Source organism: Antechinus flavipes, chromosome 3, assembly GCF_016432865.1.
Source record: "Antechinus flavipes isolate AdamAnt ecotype Samford, QLD, Australia chromosome 3, AdamAnt_v2, whole genome shotgun sequence".
NCBI lineage: Eukaryota > Metazoa > Chordata > Mammalia > Dasyuromorphia > Dasyuridae > Antechinus > Antechinus flavipes.
In genome coordinates, this window is record NC_067400.1 from 447,838,303 (window position 1) to 447,864,839 (window position 26,537).

At 33.6% G+C, this 26,537-nt stretch overlaps 1 protein-coding gene and 1 long non-coding RNA gene across 2 annotated transcripts in view; one reads left to right on the plus strand and one right to left on the minus strand.

The window, feature by feature from the left end:
* NBEA (neurobeachin) overlaps positions 1-26,537 on the minus strand; it is a 754,131-nt gene that overhangs the window by 43,081 nt on the left and 684,513 nt on the right. The window contains exon 48 of the mRNA XM_051986470.1: positions 22,531-22,698. Within this exon, the coding sequence (XP_051842430.1) occupies positions 22,531-22,698 (168 nt within the window). The remainder of the gene's footprint in view (positions 1-22,530; positions 22,699-26,537) is intronic.
* Positions 1-26,537, plus strand: part of LOC127554675 (uncharacterized) — a 180,776-nt gene that overhangs the window by 23,242 nt on the left and 130,997 nt on the right. The gene's annotated exons all lie outside the window — the stretch shown is intronic.

A 26,537-nucleotide genomic window follows, 5' to 3' on the forward strand; every position in this document is an offset into this window, starting at 1 on the left:
CTTCTGTTCTTGCTACATATATGAAGAAAATACTTTTTTAAAAAAGCTAATTGATATTCATTGGCTAAATGGAATTGGAGTGCTAGTCAGCAACTGATACTAGCAGTGAGTGAAACATATCAAGATATTGCAGATATTGCAATCTGGAAGGACTATTAAAAGTTTGTCTTGAAAGACTACGTATCGGATTTCTGGCCAAGATGGCGGAGAGGAGGCATACAGCTGTGTAAGCGCCACGTTTTCTCTCAGAATCCATTTCATGACAAGCCTCTGAATTAAAGCTTGACTGAAAACCCCCCCACAAATAGTTACCAAGAGAAGACATCCTTGAGATTCACCAGGAAAGATCTGTTTTTGCTCGAGGGCAGGGACGGTTTTAGATCGGGCGCAGGCTAAGGGCAGGCAGCAGCAGCAACAGCACAGCCGAGTAGACTGCAGGAGGGTGGGGTGTGATCTCAGCCACCTCTGTGGGGAGAGCTTTGCTACAGGTGGCAGCAAGTAGCCCAGCAGAGAAGCTAAAAACCCAGTGGGGAGTTGGGGGGGGGGGATGGAGTTGAAGAATACAACCTGGAACAGCTGGAGTCTCTCGGGACCTGGCCACCCCTCCCCCACAGTGTTTCAGCATGCTCTTGGAGTCTCAGAGCACAGGCGCAGTAAGGCCATCGCTGCCCTGTTAGGGCCTCACTGCTGCCCTGCTGGCCCTCCCCCTGCAATCTGTAGAGGAAGCTCGGTAACACCACCCAGCCCAAAAAAAGAAAGCAGATTCCCATGTGTTTTTTTTTTTTTTTTCTTTTTTTCTTTGCTAGTTTGTCTTTGATTCTTCTCTGACAAAATGAGCAAAAAATCGAAGAGGACTTTAACCCTTGACAGCTTCTATATGGATACAGAGCAAACTCTAAACCCGAGGAGACTAAAAACAGAGTGTCTCTAGGTGAATCTCCAAAGGAGGAGATCATCTATTTCTCAGCACAGATGAATCTCATGGAGGAAATTAAAAAGGCTCTCACAAGAGAGCTGGAAGAAAAATGGGAAAAGGAGAGGGAGGCTTGGCAAGAGACTCTGGAGAAGTTATCCCACTCATTTAAAAACAGAGTGGATAAAGAAATCAAATTCTTGAAAAACAGGGATTAGTGAACTGGAAACAGAAAACAGCTCTCTAAAAAATAAAATTGATGAAATGGAAAAAAAAATTTCATAGAACAAAACAACTCAATTGAACAATTAGAAAAAGATTTAAAAAGTGAGTGAAGAAAATACTTCACTGAAAATCAGAATTGAACAATTGGAATTGAATGACTCGAGGAGACAAGAAGAATCAGTCAAGCAAATCCAAAAAAATCAAACAATGGAAAAGAATGTGAAATACCTTCTGGGGAAGACAACAGACCTGGAAAACAGATCCAGGAGAGACAATCTGAGAATCATTGGACTCCCAGAAAAGCATGATGAAAAAAAGAGCCTGGACACTATTTTCCAGGAAATTATCAAAGAGAACTGCCCAGAAGTCATAGAAACAGAGGGTAAAATAGACATTGAAAGAATTCATTGATCACCCACTGAAAGGGATCCTAAAATCAAAACACCAAGGAATATAGTGGCCAAATGCCAGAACCCTCAGACGAAGGAAAAAATACTGCAAGCAGCTAGAAAAACCCAATTCGAATATAGAGGAGGCACAACAAGGATCACCCAGGATCTGGCAGCATCCACATTAAAAGATCAAAGGGCCTGGAATATGATATTCCGAAAGGCTAAGGAACTTGGTATGCAACCAAAAATAACTTACCCAGCAAGAATGAGCATCTTTTTCCAGGGAAGAAGATGGTCATTCAACAAAATAAGTGAATTTCACCTATTTTTGATGAAAAAAAAAAGAACTTAACAAAAAGTTTGATCTACAAATACAGAACTCAAGAGAAACCTAAAAAGGTAAAAAGAAATCTTGGGAACTATATTTCTGCTATAAAGATGTATAAAGAATACATGTATACCCTGTTCTAGAAACTAGAGGTGGAAAGGACATTGTACCAGAAAAAAGGTAAAGTGGGGGTACTACATCTCATGAAGAGGCAAAGGAAACTTATTATATCTGAGAGAAAGAATGAAGGGGGATGAATATAGTGGGTATCTTACTGCCATCAGAATTGGCTTTAAGAGAAAAATTTTAGACATATTCAATTTAGGGTGAAACTTCTCCCACCTCATTGAAAAGTGGGAAGGGAAAAGTGAAAAGGGAAGGAATAAGTTAAGCAGAAGGGAATACGGAAACTGGGAGGGAAAGGGGTAAGATAGGGGGAGGAACTCAAAGGATACTAAAAAGGGGGGAGGGATACTAAAAAGGGACGGCTGTGAGAAGCAAGTGGTGCTCATAAGTTTAATACTGAGGAGGGTAAGGGGGAAAGAAGGGAGAAAAGCATAAACAGGGGTTGACAAGATGGCAAGTAATACAGAATTGGTAATTTTAACCATAAATGTGAATGGGGTAAACTCTCCCGTCAAGAGGAAGAGGTTAGCAGAATGGATTAAAAGCCAGAATCCTACAATATGTTGTTTACAGGAAACACACCTGAAGCAGGGAGATACATGCAGGTTAAAGGTAAAAGGTTGAAGCAGAATCTACTATGCTTCAGGTGAAGTCAAAAAAGCAGGGGTAGCCATCCTGATCTCAGATCAAGCAAAAGCAAAAATTGATCTAATTAAAAGAGATAAGGAAGGACACTATATTTTGCTAAAAGGTAGCACAGATAATTAAATAATATCAATAGTAAACATATATGCACCAAGTAGTGTAGCATTTAAATTATTAAAAGAGAAATTAAGAGAGCTGCAAGAAGAAATAGACAGCAAAACTATAATAGTGGGCGATCTCAACCTTGCACTCTCAGAATTAGATGAATCAAACCACAAAATAAATAGGAAAGAAGTCAAAGAGGTAAATAGAATACTAGAAAAGTTAGATATGTTAGATCTTTGGAGAAAACGAAATGGAGACAGAAAGGAGTACACTTTCTTTTCAGCACTTTATGGAACCTATACAAAAACTGACCATATATTAGGACATAAAAACCTCAAACTCAAATGCAGTAAGGCAGAAATAGTAAATGCATCTTTTTCAGACCATGATGCAATGAAAATTACATTCAACAAAAAGCCAGGGGAAAATAGACCAAAAAATAATTGGAAACTAAATAATCTCATACTAAAGAATGATTGGGTGAAACAGCAAATCATAGACATAATTAATAAGTTCATTCAAGAAAATGACAATAATGAGATGTCATACCAAAATGTGTGGGATGCAGCCAAAGCAGTAATAAGGGGAAATTTCATATCTTTAGAGGTCTACTTGCATAAAATAGAGAAAGAGAAGGTCAATGAATTGGGCTTGCAACTAAAAATGCTAGAAAAGGAACAAATTAAAACCCCCCAGTCAAACACTAAACTTAAAATTCTAAAAATAAAAGGAGAGGTCAATAAAATTGAAAGTAAAAAAAGTATTGAATTAATAAAACTAAGAGTTGGTTCTATGAAAAAACAACAAAATAGACAAACCCTTAGTAAATCTGATTAAAAAAATTAAAGAGGAAAATCAAATTGTTAGTCTTAAAAATGAAAAGGGACTACTTGCCACTAACGAAGAGGAAATTAGAGCAATAATTAGGAGTTATTTTGCCCAACTTTATGCCAATAAATTTGACAACTTAAATGAAATGGAAGAATACCTTCAAAACTATAGTTTGCCCAGATTAACAGCGGAAGAAGTAAATTGGTTAAACAGTCATATTTTAGAAAAAGAAATAGAACAAGCTATTAACCTAATAAAAAATCCCCAAGACTAAATGGATTTACATGTGAATTCTACCAAACATTTAAAGAACAATTAATTATTTTACGACACAGACATGGTACTGATACCTAAACTAGGTAGGTTGAAAACAGAGAAAGAAAATTATAGACCAATCTCCCTAATGAATATTGATGCTAAAATCTTAAATAAAATATTAGCAAAAAGATTACAGAAAATCATCCCCAGGATAATACACTATGACCAAGTAAGATTTATACCAGGAATGCAGGGCTGGTTCAATATTAGGAAAACTATTAGCATAATCAACTATATCAATAACCAAACTAATAAAAACCATATGATCATCTCAATAGATGCAGAAAAAGCATTTGATAAAATCCAACATCCATTCCTAATAAAAACACTTCAGAGTATAGGAATAAGTGGACTTTTCCTTAAAATAGTCTGGAGCATATATTTAAAACCGTCAGTAAGCATCATATGCAATGGGGAAAAAGTGTAACCTTTCCCAGTGAGATCTGGAATGAAGCAAGGTTGCCCACTATCACCATTATTATTCAATATTGTATTAGAAATGCTACCATCGGCAATAAGAGTCAAGAAAGAGATTAAAGAAATTAGAATAGGCAATGAGGAAACCAAACTATCACTCTTTGCAGATGATATGACGGTATACTTAGAGAACCCCAGAGATTCTACTAAAAAGCTATTAGAAATAATTCATAACTTTAGCAAAGTAGCAGGATACAAAATAAATCCCCATAAATCCTCAGCATTTTTATACATCACCAACAAAATCCAACAGCAAGAGATACAAAGAGAAATTCCATTCAAAATAATTGTTGACAGCATAAAATACTTGGGAATCTATCTACCAAAGGAAAGTCAGGAATTATATGAGCAAAATTACAAAAAACTTTCCACACAAATAAAGTCAGACTTAAATAATTGGAAAAATATTAAGTGCTCTTGGATAGGCCGAGCGAATATAATAAAGATGACAATACTCCCTAAATTAATCTATTTATTTAATGCTATACCAATCAGACTTCCAAGAAAATATTTTAATGATCTAGAAAAATAACAATACAATTCGTGATTGAGAATCTCAAGGGAATTAATGACAAAAAAATCAAATAAAGGTGGCTTATCTGTACCTGATCTAAAACTATATTATAAAGCAGCAGTCACCAAAACCATTTTGTATTGGCTAAGAAATAGATTAGTTGATCAGTGGAATAGGTTGGATTCATAAGACAGAATTGTCAACTATAGCAACTAGTGTTTGACAAACCCAAAGATCCTTACTTTTGGGATAAGAATTCATTATTTGACAAAAACTGCTGGGATAACATGGACTCACACAACACCATTTACCAAGATAAGATCAAAATGGGTCCATGACCTAGGCATAAAGAACGAGATTATAAATAAATTAGAGGAACATAGGATAGTTTATCTCTCAGACTTGTGGAGGAGAAAGAAATTTGTGACCAAAGATGAACTAGAGACCATTATTGATCACAAAATAGAAAATTTTGATTATATCAAATTAAAAAGCCTTTGTACAAACAAAACGAATGCAAACAAGATTAGAAGGGAAGCAACAAACTGGAAAAACATCTTCACAGTTAAAGGTTCTGATAAAGGCCTCATTTCCAAAATATAGAGAGAATTGACTCTAATCTATAAGAAATCAAGCCATTCTCCAATTGATAAATGGTCAAAGGATAAGAACAAACAATTTTCAGATGATGAAATTAAAACTATTTACACTCATATGAAAGAGTGTTCCAAATCACTATTGATTAAAGAAATGCAAATTAAGACAACTTTGAGATACCAATACACACCTGTCAGATTGGCTTAGATGACAGGAAAAAATAATGATGAATGTTGGGAGGGGATGCGGGAAAACTGGGACAGTGATGCATTGTCCATGGGATCATGGTGGAGTTGTGAATGAATCCAACCATTCAGGAGAGCAATCTGGAATTATGCCCAAAAAGTTATCAAACTGTGCATACCCTTTGATCCAGCAGTGCTACTACTGGGCTTATATCCCAAAGAGCTACTAAAGAAGGGAAAGGGACCTGTATATGCCAAAATGTTTGTGGCAGCCCTGTTTGTAGTGGCTAGAAACTGGAAATTGAATGGATGCCCATCAATTGGAGAATGGCTGGGTAAATTGTGGTATATGAATGTTATGGAATATTATTGTTCTAAGAAATGACCAGCAGGATGAATACAGAGAGGACTGGTGAGACTTACATGAACTGATGTTAAGTGAAATGAGCAGAACCAGGAGATCATTATACACTTCAACAATGATACTGTATGAGGATGTATTCTGATGGAAGTGGATTTTTCCGATAAAGAGAAGAACTAACTCAGTTTCAATTGATCAATGATGGACAGAAGCAGCTACACCTAAAGAAATATAAACTGCTTGCATTTTTGTTTTTCTTCCTGGGTTATTTCTACCTTCTGAATCCAATTCTTCTTGTGCAATAAGAGAACTGTTCAGTTCTGCACATATATATTGTATCTAGGATATACTGTAATCTATTTAACATGTAAAGGACTGCTTGCTATCTGGGGGAGGGGTGGAGGGAGGGAGGGGAAAAATCAGAACAGAAGCAAGTGCAAGGGATAATATTGTAAAAAATTACCCTGGCATGGGTTCTGTCAATAAAAAGTTATTTAAAAAAAAAAAAAAAAGAAAAGAAAGACTACATATCTATTGTCTAAGGACCAACTTAGGTAAGCTGAGAAAGACTCATCATGAGACTGACCAAAAAGTAATGAATTATTATTTTTTTTTTGTCATAACTCATGAAGATCTCTTAAGTCATAGAAGAATTGAAATCTATGTCAGGGCAAAGGACCTACACTGATAAAACCATAAATTTGCTAAGTTTTGAAGTGAATGTGAGCATGACCTCGAAGAACCTTGTTCTTTCTGTTCTCAGGTATATGTTCTCCCACATTAAGCTTTAGCTTTTCAGTCTACTATCTTAAATTGCTTATAGGACATGTAACTACTCCACTGACACCGACAAAATTAACACTCTGAAAATAGTTTATTACATATCCCAAAGTGGAACATAGATAGTGCAATGAATAGTGTGTGCAGCTTGAAGTCAAGAAGACTCATCTTCCTGAGTTCAAATGTGGCCTGCCTCAGGCCCTTACTAAGCTATACGACCTAGGGCAAGTTACCTTACCCTATCTGCCTCAATTTCTCTGTAAGATGGGCTGGAAGCAGAAATGACTACTCACTCCAGTGTCTCCACTAAGAAAATCCCTAAAGGGCTTGTGATTGAGCCCCACCCAAGGCCACTGGTCTTTAAGCTCCCAGAAGGCAGGGACTGCCTTTTGTCTTTCTTTATATCCTCAATGTTTAGCATAGTGCCTGGTACAGAAAAGGTGTTGCACAGATGCTAGCTGACCACAAAGTTGCTCAAGTGATTTTCCTGAAATATAAAACTGATCATATTACTACTCAACAATGAACTCTATTTGTACCTTATTTGCTGGAAAATAAAAGGCATGATAATTGAAGAATCCGAAAAGGATAAAATAATGATGACTTGTTCTGCTTGGCCTCAAAGAGCAGACTTGGGAGCCAAGGATGGAACTGGAAAAAGAAATACTCAGGATTGACATATAGGCAAACACAGAGAGCCATTTAAATGTGGAATGGACTGGTAAAGGGAAAAGGTATTATGCTTAACAGTGGTTTTCAAGTGCAGCCGGATGACCACTGTCTTCAGAACTGTAGAGGAGACTCTAATTCAAGCACACGTTGGACTAAATGGGATTTAGAGTGCCTTCTAGATGAGAGATTTTATGAATGCATAAAATCCTAAAAGACCAAACAGAAGCCTCTCACATGCTGTGTAGATCCTCCAAAGCAAGAGTTCTTAACCTAAGTAAGACCCCCTTCAACATGTCCACACACAGGCACATACTTCAACCCTCACAACCATACTTCAATGTTCTTGGTTTCCATTGTAATTCTGTTTTTTATTTTATACATTTAAAACCATTATTCTGAGGAGTTCATAGGCTTTACCTAATTCAAGACATAAAAGTATTAAGAATTCCTGTTCCACTATGCTCAAAAAGTTATCAAACTGTGCATACCCTTTGATCCAGCAGTGTTACTACTGGGCTTATACCCCAAAGAGATTTTAAAGAAGGGAAAGGGACCTGTATGTGCATGAATGTTTGTGGCAGATCTCTTTGTATTGGCCAGAAACTGGAAACTGAGTGGATGCCCATCAATTGGAGAATGACTGGGTAAATTGTGGTATATGAATATTATAGAATATTATTGTTCGGTAAGAAATGACCAGCAGGATGATTTCAGAAAGGCCTGGAGAGACTTACACGAACTGCTGTTGAGTGAAACGAGCAGGGCCAGGAGATCATTATATACTGCAACAACAATACTATATGATGATCAATTCTGATGGACGTGGCCATCTTCAGCAATGAGATAAACCAAATCAGTTCTAATAGAGCAGTAATGAACTGAACCAGCTACACACAGGGAAAGAAATCTGGGAGATGACTATGAACTATTACATAGAATTCCCAATCCCTATATTTTTGCCCACCTGCATTTTTTTTTTTTTATTTCCTTCACAGGCTAATTGTACACTATTTCAGAGTCCGATTCTTTTTGTACAGCAAAATAACTGTTTGGACATGTATACTTATTTTGTATTTAATTTATACTTTAATATATTTAACATGTATTGGTCATCCTACTATCTGGGGGGAAGGGGGGGTAAAGAGGGAAGGAGGGGAAAAATTGGAACAAAAGGCTGGCAATTGTCAATGCTGTAAAATTACCCATGCATATAACTTGTAAATAAAAAGTTATTAAAAATTAAAAAAAAAAGAATTTCTGTTCCAAAAGGAATTTTGGAAGGATATAGAAAAGAAATATTATGTAAGGCATAAAAGAATAGTCATCTGAATACTTCATGAGGGTGCTTAAATAACAGCAAACTTTCATTTTAGTATTAAAATAAAAAATCTGTTCTGAAAAGTTATATCAGAAAAAATTTATAAAATCCCTTTCTGGACATCTTGGGGTAATTTTTTTGAGACTGGGTCTTCCTATCTTGCTCATTGGGTCTGTCTTGCAGGTACCCATGGGCCAATCCCATTACTGACATGTACAGGTCTGACCCGTTTCATTTCTAATCTGGATTAGTTCACTCCTCCTCAGTAGTATCCTACTGGGTTGAGTTTTACATAACAAGAATATGAATTCTTAATATTCTCAATTTTTACCCAATGAACACAACTGATAGTTCCCAAACATTGTGCTTGCTGGACATGTGATTGGCAACTCTTTGAAAGATATAAAACTTGAGATATTATTATGTACTAATAATATCAGTTTACTTTAAAAATTTTTTTGCTTATAGCAAAGAATAAAAGAAAACCTATAAGGAAGCAAAGATGGATCGTTAGTAATACAATGTCTTCTATTATTCCATATGCTATATACTTACACATTTCTTGAAATGGAATCTTTTTTTTTTTTTTTACACATTTTGAATCCTTCCTGATGTTCTCTGCCAGGCACATGACAATTTTATATATATTTAACACTTAAATGCAAAAATGAAAAACAAAACAAAAAAAAAACCCAAAACACAGCATACACACACACACACACACACACACACACACACACATTTTATAGTGGTAAACCTTTATTACTTTTGACAAAATTGAGCTACAAATCTGTTTTTCTATTATGTAATATTTATGTGTATCTATTTGCATTTATCTACCATGAAATGTCAGGAGATGATCAGCAAGATGCAACTAGTGTGAACCTACAGGATTGAAGTATGTTCTAATATGCTATTAGTTAAAATTTTTATTCAAGATGTTCCAAAAATGCAAATATAAAAGAACATATTATAAAACATGAATTAAAATGAAATCACTTTCAGTTTAAATGTTTTTCATATATTTGGATCTTATTTCTTTTTCTAGCTATAATATGTCTAAAAGGGAATTGATCTTAAAAACTCAGGATATAATCACAGAAAACAAGAGGACCACAATGAGGTGTTAATTTAACATTAAAAAAATGTGGCCATGTTCGGTATCCCCTTTATGAATCCAATCAAATCCTTTGATTCAGAAAGAAGCAATGCTAGTGGCCAAGCAATAAATGACCATTTTCCCGGATAGTATTAAGATGGTAGTGGTACACTTAACACCACATACCAAGATAAGATCAAAATGGGTCCATGACCTAGGCATAAAGAACGAGATTATAAATAAATTAGAGGAACATAGGATAGTTTATCTCTCAGACTTGTGGAGGAGAAAGAAATTTGTGACCAAAGATGAACTAGAGACCATTAGTGATCACAAAATAGAAAATTTTGATTATATCAAATTGAAAAGCCTTTGTACAAACAGAGCGGATGCAAACAAGATTAGTAGGGAAGCAACAAACTGGGAAAACATCTTTACAATTAAAGGTTCTGATAAAGGCCTCATTTCCAAAATATATAGAGAACTGACTCAAATTTATAAAAAATCAAGCCATTCTCCAATTGATAAATGGTCAAAGGATATGAACAGACAGTTTTCAGATGATGAAATTCAAACTATTACCACTCACATGAAAGAGTGTTCCAAATCACTATTGATCAGAGAAATGCAAATTAAGACAACTCTGAGATATCACTACACACCTGTCAGATTGGCTAAGATGACAGGAAAAAATAATGATGAATGTTGGAGGGGATGCGGGAAAATGCAGACACTGATGCATTGTTGGTGGAGTTGTGAATGAATCCAACCATTCTGGAGAGCAATCTGGAATTATGCCTAAAAAGTTATCAAACTGTGCACACCCTTTGATCCAGCAGTGTTTCTATTGGGCTTATACCCCAAAGAGATACTAAAAAAGGGAAAGGGACCTGTATGTGCCAAAATGTTTGTGGCAGCCCTGTTTGTAGTGGCTAGAAGCTGGAAAATGAAAGGATGCCCATCAATTGGAGAATGGCTGGGTAAATTGTGGTATATGAATGTTACGGAATATTATTGCTCTGTAAGGTATGACCAGCAGGATGAATACAGAGAGGCTTGGAGAGACCTACATGGACTGATGCTAAGTGAGATGAGCAGAACCAGGAGATCATTATACACTTCGACAACGATATTGTATGAGGATGTATTCTGATGGAAGTGGATTTCTATGACAAAGAGACCTAACTGAGTTTCAATGGATAAATGATGGACAGAAACAGCTACACCCAAAGAACGAACACTGGGAAACGAATGTGAACTATTTGCATTTTTGATTTTCTTCCCAAGTTATTTTTACCTTCTGAATCCAATTCTCCCTATGCAACAAGAGAACTGTTCGGTTCTACAAATATGTATTGTATCTAGGATATACTGCAACATATTTAACATATATAGGACTGCTTGCCATCTTAGGGGGTGGGGGTGGAGGGAGGGAGGGGAAAAAAATTAAACATAAGCGAATGCAAGGGATAATGTTGTAAAAAATTACCCTGGCATGGATTCTGTCAATACAAAGTTATTATTAAATAAAATAAAATTTAAATTAAAAAAAAAAAAAAGATGGTAGTGGTAGTAGAACAGCTAGAAAGAAAGGCAGTTTAAATGAATTTAGTGGATTAACCTAGCTCTAGTGAGATGTGTAGATTCTTTCTAGTGTCTGCCTCTATTTGAAATCCTACTCTTCCAGTTCCACCCAGTTTCTTGGGGTCTTCCCACCATGAAGAGTCATTACCGGGTCTTTAGGAATGAGAGTGTGTGAGCAGAGGGAATGTAAGGGGCTTATGGACAGATGCTGTATTATTAGAAGCATGAGGATAGATTCTTGGTTATTAAACACTCTCTTGAGTTCAAATGCCTTAATACATCCTTCTTGACAGTAATTTTTTTTATTATTTGTCATTTCCTTTCTTTTATCAGTATCCTTCATGGAAGTCTAAAGTCTTTTCTCTTGGACACAGAGAAAAATACATTTCTTAAAAGTGTATTTGTTTTTCTCTATTTTAAACATTTACTGTCTTTATGTATAGTTAACAACAGACATTTGTTTGTTTGAGTGTGCTTACTGGGACTGCAGTAAGGAAGTGATGATTGAGGTTGAAGCATTCCAGGAGAGGTAAGGGAGAGATTTAGACCTGAGGGTATATGTCAAAGTACTTTCTTTGTCTGGGGCTTGAAGCTTTAAAAAATAAAAAGAAAGAAAAAAAGGAAAAGAATTATAGATTGTTTGTTCCAGCTTCCCAGAGTAAAGAAAGAATAGTTATACTGGGGAACCCACCTCAGAAATGAATTATTAGGTATAGAAAGAATAGATGAAGAGAGTAGGCTGCTCAATACATATCTCCACCAATGGTACATGTAGATCTCTAAATTAAAGGAATATTTCAATGATTAAAAACTGTTCCTCTTGGAAAAGTGGATATATGATCCTGGGCAAGTCATTTAACTCAAGTTTCCTCATTTGTAAAATGAGCTGGAAAAGAAAATGGTAAACTACTCCAGTATCCTTACCAAGAAAACCCCAAATGGAGTCATGAAGAGTTGGACCCCATTGAAAAAGACTAAACAACAATAAAGAGCTCTATGTCATGTAAGTTCCTTTACCTCCTTGGTCTCAGTTTCCTAATATTTTGTATCATCATCATCATCATCGCAGTAATATCTACCTTACTGGGTTTTTGTGAGATTCAAATTAAATAATTCATGTAAAGCTCTTTATAAAGGCACTTCTTCCTTTCTTTCTTGTATCTTTCTTTCTCTTTTTCTCCCCTTCTATAATGCCTCCAAACCCCCAACTAACCATATTTTTCTCTTGATCAAAATATAGTTACAAAACAATATCACAGTATTATTCTCCCTGGAGGAAGTGAAATGTGCACATTCCTATTGGTATGACTAAATATAGGAATTAGAAAAACCTGGAGAGGAAGCATGATGTAGTGAATAGAGAGCTGGTCTTGAAGTTTAGGAGAATATGGGTTCAAGTCCTGACCTGGACAGACATATGCTGCCTATGTAATTGGTCATATCATTTAAGTCTCTGAGTACTTTAGTTAACTAAGATTATAAGTTGCAGAAAAGGTACCCAGGAGTTTTTATCAATGAAATCATACCTTCACTTCTTTATTGTCATATAAAAAACAAAACATTACAGATTGACCCTATATTTAGATAAGATTTTGCTTCTAGAAAAAAAAAATGATAGGAAAAAATTAAGTATACAAATTCTTATTCTAGAGTTTTTAAAAAATTAGCTATATAAATATAAGTACCTAATACTATCCTTATTTTCCCTTTGTGTCTGGTGGGGCACTATTAACATATTTTTCATGGAGATTTAGAATAGGAAATTCCCAAATGACTCTTTAACCTTGCTTTTGAACTTAACCTAGAGATATTTTTCTATGATGGCTTTACAATTTGATACTTGTTCTTCTTCCCCATACTCTTTTCCAAAACATTACTTTTCAGACAATCAAGCAGATAATGCTTAGCAAAAAAAAAAAGGATGGATAAAATCCAAAGTTTAATATAATAATTATGGCCAACAAGTGGCTAATTTAATTCATTCTTTCCTAAACTTGAGCCATAAAAGCATTTAAATTTGGTTTCAACATGCCACCTACCTCTTTAGAGAGAGTTTCATGAAAGGCTTAGTGCAAAATGAGATATACTTTTTTTTTTTTTTTTGATATGGCCAATAAGGAAATGCTTTGCTTGACTATACATATTTATTATAGGGTTTTGTTTTTCTTTCTTTTTCATTTGGGGAGACAGTGTTGAGAGAGAAGGTAGGTTTTTTTTGATAAAATTAATAAAAAATAAATTTGAATGAGAAAAATTAGCACACATGAATGAAACAGGCGATTTCTCTTAATGCAGTATAATATATTGGGCTGACAAAGTATGAACATAATTGATCAATGAAAAAACTAATAAGAAAAAAAATCATATTGGTTTTCTGTTGGCAAATATTTAATTTTTTACCTAAGTTTTTGAGTATCATGTTGGTAACTCCATAAGACAAACCACAGAAAACGTTTGAGTATCTTTGTTATATAATACTTGACCAATATTTTTTCTTTCTTATGTAGATTGAGATAAAGAATTCAATTCCTAGAAAATTTATTTCTTCAGGTGAAAAAGGCCACTTATACTGTATACCACTTATACTGTATTTTGTTATATTTTTTAAGACAATGCTCAATAGAAAGAAAAAGATGCAAAAGACTACTAGATTTTAAAGTACTTTAAGTAATAACATTTTGACTTTTATTTTATTTAAATTTATTATTTAAATTAATCAATTATATTATTTATCTATTATTAACATATTGTATATGACAATTATGCATATATTAATGACATAATAATATTAAATTATTTAAATTTATTATTATAATAAGGCAAGATCACATGTGATATTTTTAATGCTAGAAAAATAAAAGCAAAGTAAATCAGGCAAATGTTCCTATTTGATTATTTTTTGCTCTGTAAACATTAAATTATATACAAATTAGAATATGAGAAACATTTTGGTGGAAAGAGGAAGATAAGACTGATTTCACTGATTATGTGAAGGTTTTTAATAAGTTGCCTTTGTGTTTGAAGACTGAATGTGTTGCTGTTCAATTATTTTTTAGTCACGTCCTAGTCTTATTTCATTTGGGGTTTTTCTGGCAAAGATACTACAGGGGTTTGATATTTCCTTCTCCAGCTCATTTTACAAATAAAGAAACTGAGACAAACAGGGTGAAGTGACTTGCCAAGATTCATACAGCTAGTAAGTTTTTGAGGTTATATTTGACCTCAGAAAGAGGTTTTGATTCCAGGTCCAGTATTATAGAACTTTTAGTTTGCCTGAGTGATTAAAAAAAAAAAAAAAGCACACGTATAGGCCCGTGAAAGAAGCTGTAATGTCTCTTATCCATTCATGTTAATCTTCAAGAAAAGAATTAAGGCATAAATTTGGTGACTCACACTGAGACCAGAAGCTCTGAATTTACTCATTAGGCCAGGGAGGGTGAGTAGCATAAAGGCAGAATAGTGCTACTCATTCTTTACTTAATACCTTCTTGGTTTTTTTTTTTTAAATACCAGTTATGCATTCAGCAATATTTTATTTATGTTCTGTTTGCATAACATACAATCCCTGCCCTCGTGTAGCTTACTGTCACAAATGCACATGTAAAAGGCAGTCTTCTCTGACACATTCTGGGTGTTGTAACAGTTCAAGTTTAAATGAGACCTGTCCTTACTGTCTCAGGATTTGTATAGCTGAGCCTATTGCAGACATGAATTATGTGTAACAAAGAAAAAGTAACCTTTCTTCCTTATATACACATTAAAAAAATTAGTTAACATGGAAGATCTAGTCACTAAAGGGTTAAAAATAGCTGCACTTAATTTATATAAACATATGTATTATGGTTTAGAGACAAAAACTCAGTCTTTAGGCAGGTGGTATAATTATTCCAAATCAAAATTATGTACTTTTTAAAATTGAATTTTCATTTTAAGGAAATAATTAGGTTTGGTTATAGGCAACAGGACATGCTTTAAAATGTTCCTCTCTATTCTTGACATAAATGGAAAACCATAATTTAGATATACTGTACAGACTTCAAAAATGGCTTTAAGCAGGCACATTATCAATATGTTTAAAACCTTTAAAAAACAAGCCTTGAACATCTTTAACTGAAATGGCTAGGTACTTAGATTGAGTAATATCTGCTTCAACAAATTGAGGCAATACAATGTGTTTTGAATAATTGTTAATTTATGCTGAGGTAATAACGGATGTAATATAGCTGAAATCTATGTTAATAGAAGAAAAGGAAATCCTTTCCAGCTATTTCTGTTACAATCAGCAGGCTTCCCTTGAGTAAAATATGACTTTAAATGCATGTTAAATTGTATACTGTTAATTTCTGAAAATCAATAATTAGCACATTTCAACACCACACAATAAAAATAGCATGTAGATAAAGAAAAGTATATCTCATATAAATGACATACATTATTCTTGGGATATCTACATTATTTATTTATGCTTTTATACTAAAAGGCAGACAACTGATGAGCTTGAATTAGCTAAGAACTATTCTTATTACTAGGGGAAAACATAACTAAACTAAATCAACTAAAATTTTATTCATTAATCAAAATAAATTTGATGCCATTTTTATTTGATATTAATTCTATTCTCAGATTGAAGGATGACATCTTGGTCCTCCAAGTTTTATCATAAATAATAAGAATTATATAGACTACCAGATCTCTAAAGTCTTTTCCAGCCTAACGTCAAGGGTCATATTCTTTTTTTTTTTTTTTTAATAATTCTTATGAAATTCAAGAGAATCTCAATTTAATTCCAGATTTTGATTATTATTTTCATTATGATTTTTGCTTTTGAATTTATTAAGGCTTTTATTTCAAGAAAATTCTCATTATTATAATTATTACAGAAACAAACTCAAGACTTTTGGAAATCCTTATCAACTATTTTGTCATCAAAGTCAATCAAATGATTGCTTTAGCTAAATGACTGAACAACCAATGTGGTTATTTTTAATGGATCAATGTTTTTGACTGGTTATAATCTCTTCATGAAATTACTTCCCTGGAGAAGCATATCTTCCATCCCATATGTGGAGACAAGAAGGCCCCCATGAATTTGTAAATATGCAGTATTGTGGGTATGATTTATTCAAGTAGATCTAGAAGGGTGGTTTTGAAATCCTTTGTCAGATCAAAGAAATCAGAAATGGGGAAAAAAACAAAAACCCAAACTCTACCACCACTAGGCAAGGGGAAAAAAAGGACAAAAGCTAGAGTAAGTAATAAACATCAAAACAAACAAATTCTAGAAGCTATCACCAGAAGTCTTTATGAAAACCAGAATGATAAAATATATTAATTTTTTTCTCATAAATTTTGGATTCAACCATCAAGAAAGACCAAGATTCTAGATCTTGTCCAAAAGACATATATGTTTTGTTGGTTCTTGACAGCCACATCATGTCAGTTCTCTGTAGTAGCAAGGAATATTTCAGTAAGAAAATAAAGTGAAAACTGATGTGATCTATTCTGTGTCCTGTGGGCATATTTTCACTATAAGAGATCCAAAGGGATGCTTTGTTATTCTTGTCAGATCAAAGAAAGAGATAAAAGAAGAAAATATAATCTAGAAAAGTAAAACCCAGAAAATCAGTAACAGAAAAATAGGCTAAAAGAACATATTTTAATGACTTTATATTACTTAAATATGATCAAGATTGCACTCTGAGTTTAAAAAACAGCTCTACACCAGATATTTTTCATCAACCATATATTTCTGTGGCTGCTAGCAAAACTACATTATAGGATTAGCTTTTAGGAATTGTTAAACAATAGTCACTTTAATCATTTTTCATTTTGGCCACATAAACTATAGGTTTGCCTAAGTATTCTGCATAATATGACTGTTCAGAACCTAGGCATAATGAAAGTTTTGATAAAAATGTGTGCAAGTATGCGACCGAAATGGCTTAGTTAAGCTGATTTTATATAGTGCTACAAAAATGCTTGAAAAAAATTTTAAGTCAATCAAATAAATGCTTTAGCTGATATGATTGAACAACCAATGTGGTTATTTTTAATGGATCAATGTTTTTGACTGGTTATCATGAAAACAAAGCTATTTTATAGTCACTTAAACTTATGTTTTTTAGACACACACATATTATCTGGTCTATGAGATAATATGATTGATATAAGTATTTCTATGATTATCAATGTAAACAATCATTTAAAAGTATTTTTTTCATTGTTAAAATGAAAGTACAAATAGTAAAAACCAGTTTATATAGATTGTATGCCTTTTTTGAAATCTATAATCAGCATTTTTATATTCTGCTATTTAGGGCACAGCAATGTAAAAAATGATGAAGCAGTGAAAAATTATAAAATACTTATGATTTATTAAATAGTTTTAAGATCATATTCACTATAGTTTAATTATTTGGTATGGTCTGGCAATAAACTGACAATCTCTCATAGGAGAAGATTTAGTCTGTCTTTAACAAAGTTCATCATATTAATTGCAGGATGCCTACTTTTAAACTATGTTATCTCTCAAAAGGCAGAAGGACAACTTTCATGGATGAAGTTCGCATGCCAATGCCATCCCATTAAAGGATTAAAGCTCAAATATGTAAAAATAGCATAATTTTTTCAATAAAGTATTGTATAAAAAACGTAGTACAAAAAAAAAAATACTAGCTTAGAGGTAAGATGGCCTTAGTTTTTGTTCCAGCCTTGCCACTAATTAGGTATAGAGGTGAGAGTACACCTTAATATGCAAAGCAAAGAATAGAATATAATAAATAAGATGGGACAAAATTGAATGTGATATTCTCAATGATTTTTTAAGTATTAACATTCTAAACTTTACTTAAACTCATCCAATACTTTAGCTCATCCATGGGAAAAAAAAGTCCAGATTATGATGTAAATCAAGAGCTAAGATAATTTGAAATATCATCAAATATCCACTATATTTGGTGTTTACATATTGAGGAAAGACATACTGGCTTTGTACTAGGACTGTTCTGTCATGTTTCTCCACGGGAGAAGGCTGTCATGATAAAGTTCATTATCAATTACTGCTTTACAAGCACAAGATGAGTTAAGCTGTCATAATTTTTTCAACCAGAGATCCTATGCTGTCAAAGTGTCAATTTTTAATCTGACATAGGAAAGAAAATTATCTGTTATTCTGACCTCTAATTTTTTGACATTTTAATGCCATAATTGCTGTGGTTAGTGCTGTTACCATGATTTCACCTGTCAAAGAAGAATGAATCAATAACCTTAGGCTGCTCTTCAAGTTTTACCATTCATTTCAAAGCTCAAAGTTATGTGTATGTTTTAACAAAAAGAAACCAAATGCACAAACACATACACACAAATTAGAAATATAGAGTCATTTTAGACCTAACCCCTAAACTATTGTCTCCTTCAAGGTAACTAAAGTTTAAAACCATAAAATTATAAGATCTACCAAAAAAAAAAAAAAAAAGCAGACTATTTGCTAAAAGACTAGCGATTATAGTAATTTTGAAAAGGCAAATTTAAAAAGATACTATGATTAAAAATATGGGGGAAAATTAATTTATCATTTTAAGAGGAAGTTAGTGAATTCAGATGATATCTTAAAAGTTCTAATCTTATTTTGGCACTCTAGGAGATGAATTAACTCCTCTCTACCTGCTGGTATACCAATGTATATTTTAAGAAACAGGAGCCTTAACTGTAACAAATGCAAAATTATTTTGTGGAAATAAGGAGCTTGAAAGGTACATTTAGCCAGGAGGGACCATTTCCTAATTTAGAACTACAGTGAAGTTCTAGTGATTTTAGGAGATAGAATTTCTTTTTTAAGCAATTTGTTTTTACTTTTAATTTAGGGTCCAAGTGAACATCTCTGGAGTACATACTAGGACCTATATTGGCTTATTTAGGGGAAAAAGAATTACATGGGCAAATTTTAAATATGCCTTTCAAATATTTGACATTTTTGGAGTAAGATAAATAGAATAATACTGCAAGTGATTTTAGAGAGTTATGCCTAATACTTCTTGGGGCTCCTTAGGATACCTATAATCCTATCCTAAAAATAATTTGATGTTCATGTTTGTACATGGGAAGAAAAAGGGGCAAGTAGAAACATTTCAGAATAAAGCTATATGAAGCATGGGCAACTATGTTTACCATAATTAATACAAAGAACCAGTCATGTTTTAGTTAGTCACCTGTTAAGTTACCTGGAGTAGTCACCAAACAAGTTAGCAGACTGTTTTGGCTATCTATCTATGATAAGCAAGCATTTTTGGCTAGAAATCACTTATGACAAGTCTCCTGATCGAAAAGCACTAATTTTATGAATTTTTTTACTAGATATCACATAGCTCAGATCACAGGTACACAGATTTAGGACAAGACTTTTGATTTCAGTTACTCCAACTTCATCTTACACTTGAGGAAACAACTTGCCCAAGTTGAGTGGTGGATAGGACTATTATCCATCCTTATACAAATCAGTTTAATTTTTTTACGTTTTATTGATACTTTAGGTTTCCTTTTTTAATATCATTGTCATTTGCTGTTATTCTGCTCCTCCCTCATACTCCTTTATAACAAAAAAGTAAAAGGAACAAATACCTGGTAAATAACAACACATGCCTCATTCTACACCCATAATCCATCACTTCTCTTCTAAAGTCATATTTCATCACCAGTTCTTTAGAATCAAATTCGTCATTGTATTAACCTAAATCAGTTTATTCTTCATCACAATAATGATCTGCTGCAGTTTTTCAGATTCCATAAATATCAATACACATTAAAGTCTCATGGAGAACGGATAGCTGGCTTCAGTAGCAGGGAGATCTGGGTTTGATTCTGCCTCTGATATACAGAAAGCTTTTCATGTGCACTATCTGCAAATCTCCACATACAGCAATTTTGTAATGTGAATTTGCCCAGGGATGGGAAAGGGAAGTAGGGAGGTAAAAGATGGACTAGGGGTCTACAGGAGGAGGGGGCTGACACACAGTTCAAGGATATGTGGAGGCTGGAGACAGAGAAGAGAAAGCAGGAGGAACACCAGAGCTAAGGTCAGAATATGGACTCAGGAGAGAATTGATCAAATAAAGGCAGGGACAGGCATATAGTACCCATGCAGGCAAGAAAGGTTGGAAGATAGTCATATGGAGCTAGACTTGGAAGTGGGTGGGTGGTCTCCTCAAGATCTCCTCTTTTGGCTTCAGAGATCTCAAACCAAGCCCCTACTTTTATTTGGAGGGTTTTTAGTTTGTCTTTTTTTGGGGCTTTGTTTTATTTTGCATGGGAAGTGGGAGACCAGGGGAGGGGAGGGGCAGAAGCAGAGACAGAGAACAGATGGAGGGAGAAAGGGAAACAAGAGGAGAGGGAGGGAGAGAAGTAGACAGGGAAATGGGAAATGAGAAGAGGAAAAGAGAGAGAGAGCAAGAAGAAGGGAGGGAGTATGAACTGCACAGTAAATTTTTTTTTGGAAGGTATATTTCTTTCAGAATTCTTTAGGTAAAATTGAATTTTTATAATGCAAATTTATGTAAAGCAAGAATTGTCTATATTAGCAATGTGATCTTAAACAAGACTTTTAGTGTCTCAGGAACTCAGTCATATATTAAACTGTAAATTCCAGAATAGTTGCTGATCTTCACTGGTGGAGAGTTTGCTTAGTGGGAGCTTCCTCCATGCCTATGAAATCACAGTTGAGAGATGAGGATACCAGAAATATACTTACTATACTTAATCTTAAACAAAATATGCTTATTTTAAATCAAAGAATATTTTCACTTCAGTGTTAGAATAGAAATATAAAATTTTCTTTCCTTTTAACTTGTTGGAAATCAATTAAATGTCATACATAAGACCACAATAGAATGAAAGTTCAAATATGTAACAAGTACAAACTATGCCATTCAAGGCATGATTTACACACTTAGGCTTTTGTCTCTGAAAATCTGGTTACAGGCTTGTATACAATTGGAACACTACATCAGGTATGCTGGTAAACAAAGCAATTTCCTAATTTTTACTTGTTTAGTACTTGGCTTCTCAGCTTTGCTTCAGGGAAAAATTCTATTTTTTTATGAATGTAATTTTGTACAATATTGCCCCTAATTACATACTTACAATGTGTTCTCTGAATAGTTAGCTTAAGGGTCTGATACTTATGAAGTTCTTCTACTTTTCTCTGTTCCCAACTATTCAAAATAAATGGATTTTTAAAAGAAAAAAGATAAGAAATAACCTGTATGGATATAAATGTTCCTTCAGTAGTGATTAATTTCTAAATCAATAATTTTTTTCAACCTTGAGATTAAAAAAAATTCCATATTCTTGCAGTATATAAACATTTTGCATTCAGCAGATGGAAGCTATCTCTAGGAATGGAACACTGGGAGTCCAGTTTTGTTGCAGCAACACTGATCTAGCAGCTGCTGCATCTTCACAGTTTTCACCCATTTAAAAAATCTTTTATGTATTGTTATAGTGATTTCAATAATGTTTTATATTAATAATTTCCCTAAAATATACTATATATATGTATAAATCCATTTTACAATTATAAACATTTCATGATGTGAATGTATTGAAAAATAAAACATCTGCCAAGGAATTTTTCCATGTTATTCAAAAATTTTTGCTGTATTGTCTAGAATGTTTTAATTTTACTTTTCTATCTTAAAACTGTAGGACCATATTTTCATATGAAATATTTATATTTAAATGTTCATATTAAGTTTTATGAATAACATATGTAATAAATGCTTAATTCATCTTCCAGAATACACTGGAAAGTAAAAGAAAGTGAATACAATATGCTGAAATGTACCATCTGATGTATGTCAGAAATTCTGAGAAAACAACAACATACTGACCTCATTGTTTATTTCAGACATATAACACATTCATTTTTTCACATTTGTCAAGGGCTGAAATTCAGTGTTTTGTATAAAGCCATGTCACTGGGAAATTTATTCTAAAAAGAAGCTAAGTCAAATTCACGTTTTAGAGATGTCATAAAAATTTAGAATAATATCATATTTAACACCTACCTCCCTGAGTATTGGATCAGTGATACTATCCAGGTTCACAGAGCCTTCATATGTTAGGTAGTGAAAAACATTCAGGGCACGGACTGCTTCTGGTCCTCTTTGTTTGTAGCCAAAAATAAGATCAATCCACTGATGGAGTTGGCAGGAGACAAATTCACTTTCTAAGGCCTGAAATGGGAAAACAAAAGAAATAAAAAAAAATTCCAGATAATTTTTTCTTATGTGGTGAGTTAGCAACATTCTAAATCTAAATCACTAGAATGTATTCTTTGAAGTTAGCATTTCTGACCAGAACTGCAGATGGGAAAAGTAAACAAGTATCTTAGTACTAATCATCCATCTATGTGAAGATTTTTCTTATTTCTAAAAATTATCTAGTTTCATTTATTCATATGATTTAAATAAATCCTATACTGAGAAAATATTTTATTCTTTTGGTAAGGTACAATATCTAAGATATTTAAAAATAAAGATGCTTATGAAAGCCCATTTTTGGGTCAAAATACCAATTTCTATGCTATTTTTAATAACATAACTGGCTATTTTTCAGTATTAATAATAATTTATGTCAAAGTTACATTTTAAAACTTTAGGATGCCTCTTTTCCTATGAAGAATACAAACAAATCTGAATGTTGCTTGTATTCTCAAATTATAAAAATGAATGTGCTAAGTAATGAAATATAAGTAATGTAAGTAAGAAATGAAGAAAATAGTTGCAGAGAAACCAGGGAAGACTTGGGGGGGCCTGCTATAGAATGTGAATAGAACCCAGGGAATAATTTATACAAAGACGACAATGCAGTAAAGACAATAAAAAATAAGATTCCAGGAGATCCTTATTGCCTCCAGGATCAAAAACATAATCTGGCATTCAAAGCCCTTCATAACCTAGCCTCAACCTATCTTTCTCGTTTCTTTATACTTTCTATCCAATATAATGGTAGACCCTTGGCTGTTTCACTAACAAGAGCATTCTTGGTTATTCAGTTCTGAGCATTTTCTATGACTACCCTCCATACTTAGAATGCTCTACTTTCTTCTTAGTTCCTACCTCCTGGTTTTCTCAACTTCCTTTAAGTGTCAACCAAAATCTCATATTTTACAGGAAGTTATTTCTCAACTCCTCTTAATTCTTGTGTCTTTATCCTGTAATATATAGCTTGTTTGTACACATTTATTTGTATGTTAAATTGTGAGTTTTTTGAAGGCAGGGACAATATTTTACTTCTTTTTATATCCTCAGTGCTTAGGACAGTGTCTGGCATTTAGTAGGTGCTTAATAAATGTTTATTTACTAAAGACAAACAACTTTAAAAAAAAAATAAGGAACTCTTATCAATGTCCTGACCAATTACAATTGCAGAGGTCTAATATTGAAAACATGCCATTTATTTCCGGACATAGAGGTGGACTCTAGAGCACAGAATGAGACATTTATCTATGTGTGTGTGTGTGTGTGTGTGTGTGTGTGTGTGTGTGTATATGACCATCGTGTAAGTCTGTTTTGCTTGTTTGTAATAAAGATTTTGTTTTTCTTTTGTTCTTGATGAGACAGGGGTGGTGATGATGATAGTTATAGGACTGGGCCCTAAAGGTATTTGAATTGATTGAAGACCTCTAAGTAGGAGCTTTGGCTGCTTCACTGCTCAGGAATCTCCTTGTTGAAATCCTGTGTTCTTCCTAACCTTCTGGCTAGAGCAGATTGACCTGAGTTTCCTGGTTAGAGCACTCAGAGGCTATAGGAATTGGAAGGCCTCACAAGTTCTTCAGCTTAGGCTTTCCTCCTTTGGTACATTAAGAATGAAGTATTCAAATTGGTTTCTTTTTATTTCTAAATTTTTTTGTTATGATGCTCTTTTGTTTTATCATTTCTGGAGTAAATGTGTAGAAATTTTCACTTTGTCTCTAGTTCTTTGCTAAAATAAATATTTTGGTTTATATGGATTTTCTTTTTGGTGGGATTTATTTGGGAATATGTGTACACACACACACACTCACACACACATACACAAATCATACCTTCATTCCCCCACATCTCTATGTGATCAAAATTTTCCATTTTATCCCTGTGATTCTATTCCTTATTAGGTCAAGAACTCTTCTTCTAACCAGTATTATTTGCTTCTAAACTCTTATAATATGACTATGATATCCCTTTTATGTTTAAATCATGCAATCACATAGTGCTTTTAGTGATAGGAGATAATGATTACTCTTAATTTCTATCAAGCTGCTTTTTAGTTTTCTCAGCAGTTTTTGGCCCAACAGTGAGTTGTTTGATGCTATGAAACTGTTTTTTACTTCTAAAACTTATATAGCTAATATTTTCCATTGCTTTTCCCCCTTATTGGTAGAAAATAGCTTTGCTGTTTAAAACTTTATAGAATAGTTTGACAATAGGACTGCTAGGTCTCTTTTATTTTCATTCTCATCTCTCCTCACCCCCAATTATTTCTCAAGATTTTTTTTGAACATCAAATTGAGTTCTATTATTATTTTTTAATCATATAAAATAACTAGTAGTTTAACATGTATGACACTGAATATGTGAGTTAATTTGGGTATTTGTCATTTTTATTATTATATTATCACTGTCCAAGTAATTGATATCTTTCCAATTCTTTAAGTATTTCTATATAATAAAGATTTCAAGACTGGAATAATTTGCATAACTAGTACACAGAATAATACTGTGCATCTATGTGAGAGGCAAAGTCTGTTGGAGAGGAGAGAATTTTCATTCTTTGAGATAGTACACAGGAAATTTCAGACTCTTTGGGATTGACTCCAGGGAACAAGAGAAAAGATTTTGGAAAGCATTTTAGGGGAAAACTGATTCCTCAATATGTTTTAGATTTCCACTTTACCTCCCTAGAGACTGGAGAATTTTCCCTTGGGTGAGATCAATGCTTTTTTTAGTTAAGCTGAGATCTTATTCCCATCTAAAGAGCTCATTCAATCTCTATTTTCTGGTATGATCTAATCTGTAAAATTTCTCTGACTCCTATTTGCTATCTGCTTGGATAAATGGATTTGCTTACTATTAATTATTTTCAATGGCCTTTCACTTAATCAATATTTGGACAGGATCCAAGTCTGTACACTTTGTCCTCATTATGGAATGGTGACAAAGAAAGCAACTTGAATATTAAAAAGAATCTTTTATACTAGAAATATTTGGGAGGATAGACAGATATAATTCTAGTCTGTTACCTTATTAGATGAGAACAGAAACAGTTTGACCACCTTCATATCATCTTTAGGAAAGTATCAATGTCCCTTGGAAAGGTGTGGTGTTCTTCTTTTTTATAATATGATATGATGATTCTCCGGGAGCAGGTTTCTTGGGGAGGTTTCTGGAGGCAGCCTTAGTTTCAGTTCAGAGTAATAATCATTCCAAATGCAGCCAGCTGACAAAATCCAAATGTTTATTTTCTCCTTTCAAGTCTTATCTCTTTCCTTGGGCCCAGTTAACTTTCTTAGAGGCCTTTCTCCCTCCTTGGTTCCAAGAGCTCTTGCAGTTTGTCTTTTGGCTCTTCTGGCTTCTGCCTCTAGCTCAACTCTGATTTGTGGCTTCTCAATCTCCAACTGATGCTCCCCTCTCAATCTTTTCAAATAAATTGACTGACTGATGTTCTAAGAGCTTCTTGTATATGGTTTCTTAAAGGTGTGAACCCAAAGGTTGACTCCTCCTCTGAGAGTGGGATTATGGGAGGTGTGAATTCACAAAGTTACAAAGTTTTATGTATCTCCCATACTTGTGAACTCCAATGTGTGAGCCAATGTGTGAATTCTCAAAGGTGTTAACTTAAGCACTGTTTCTATCAATACTAGTGATTTAACACCTTATAAGGATTTGCTCTAATGTGTGAACCAATAAGCATTGTATCAATACCACTGAGTTAATACTAGGATTCTAACAGAAAGGGGTTGGCAAAATTTCAGAAATATCTGTTCCTAATTCTCCTTAAGCCACATTTAGACAATTCATGTGGATTTACAAAT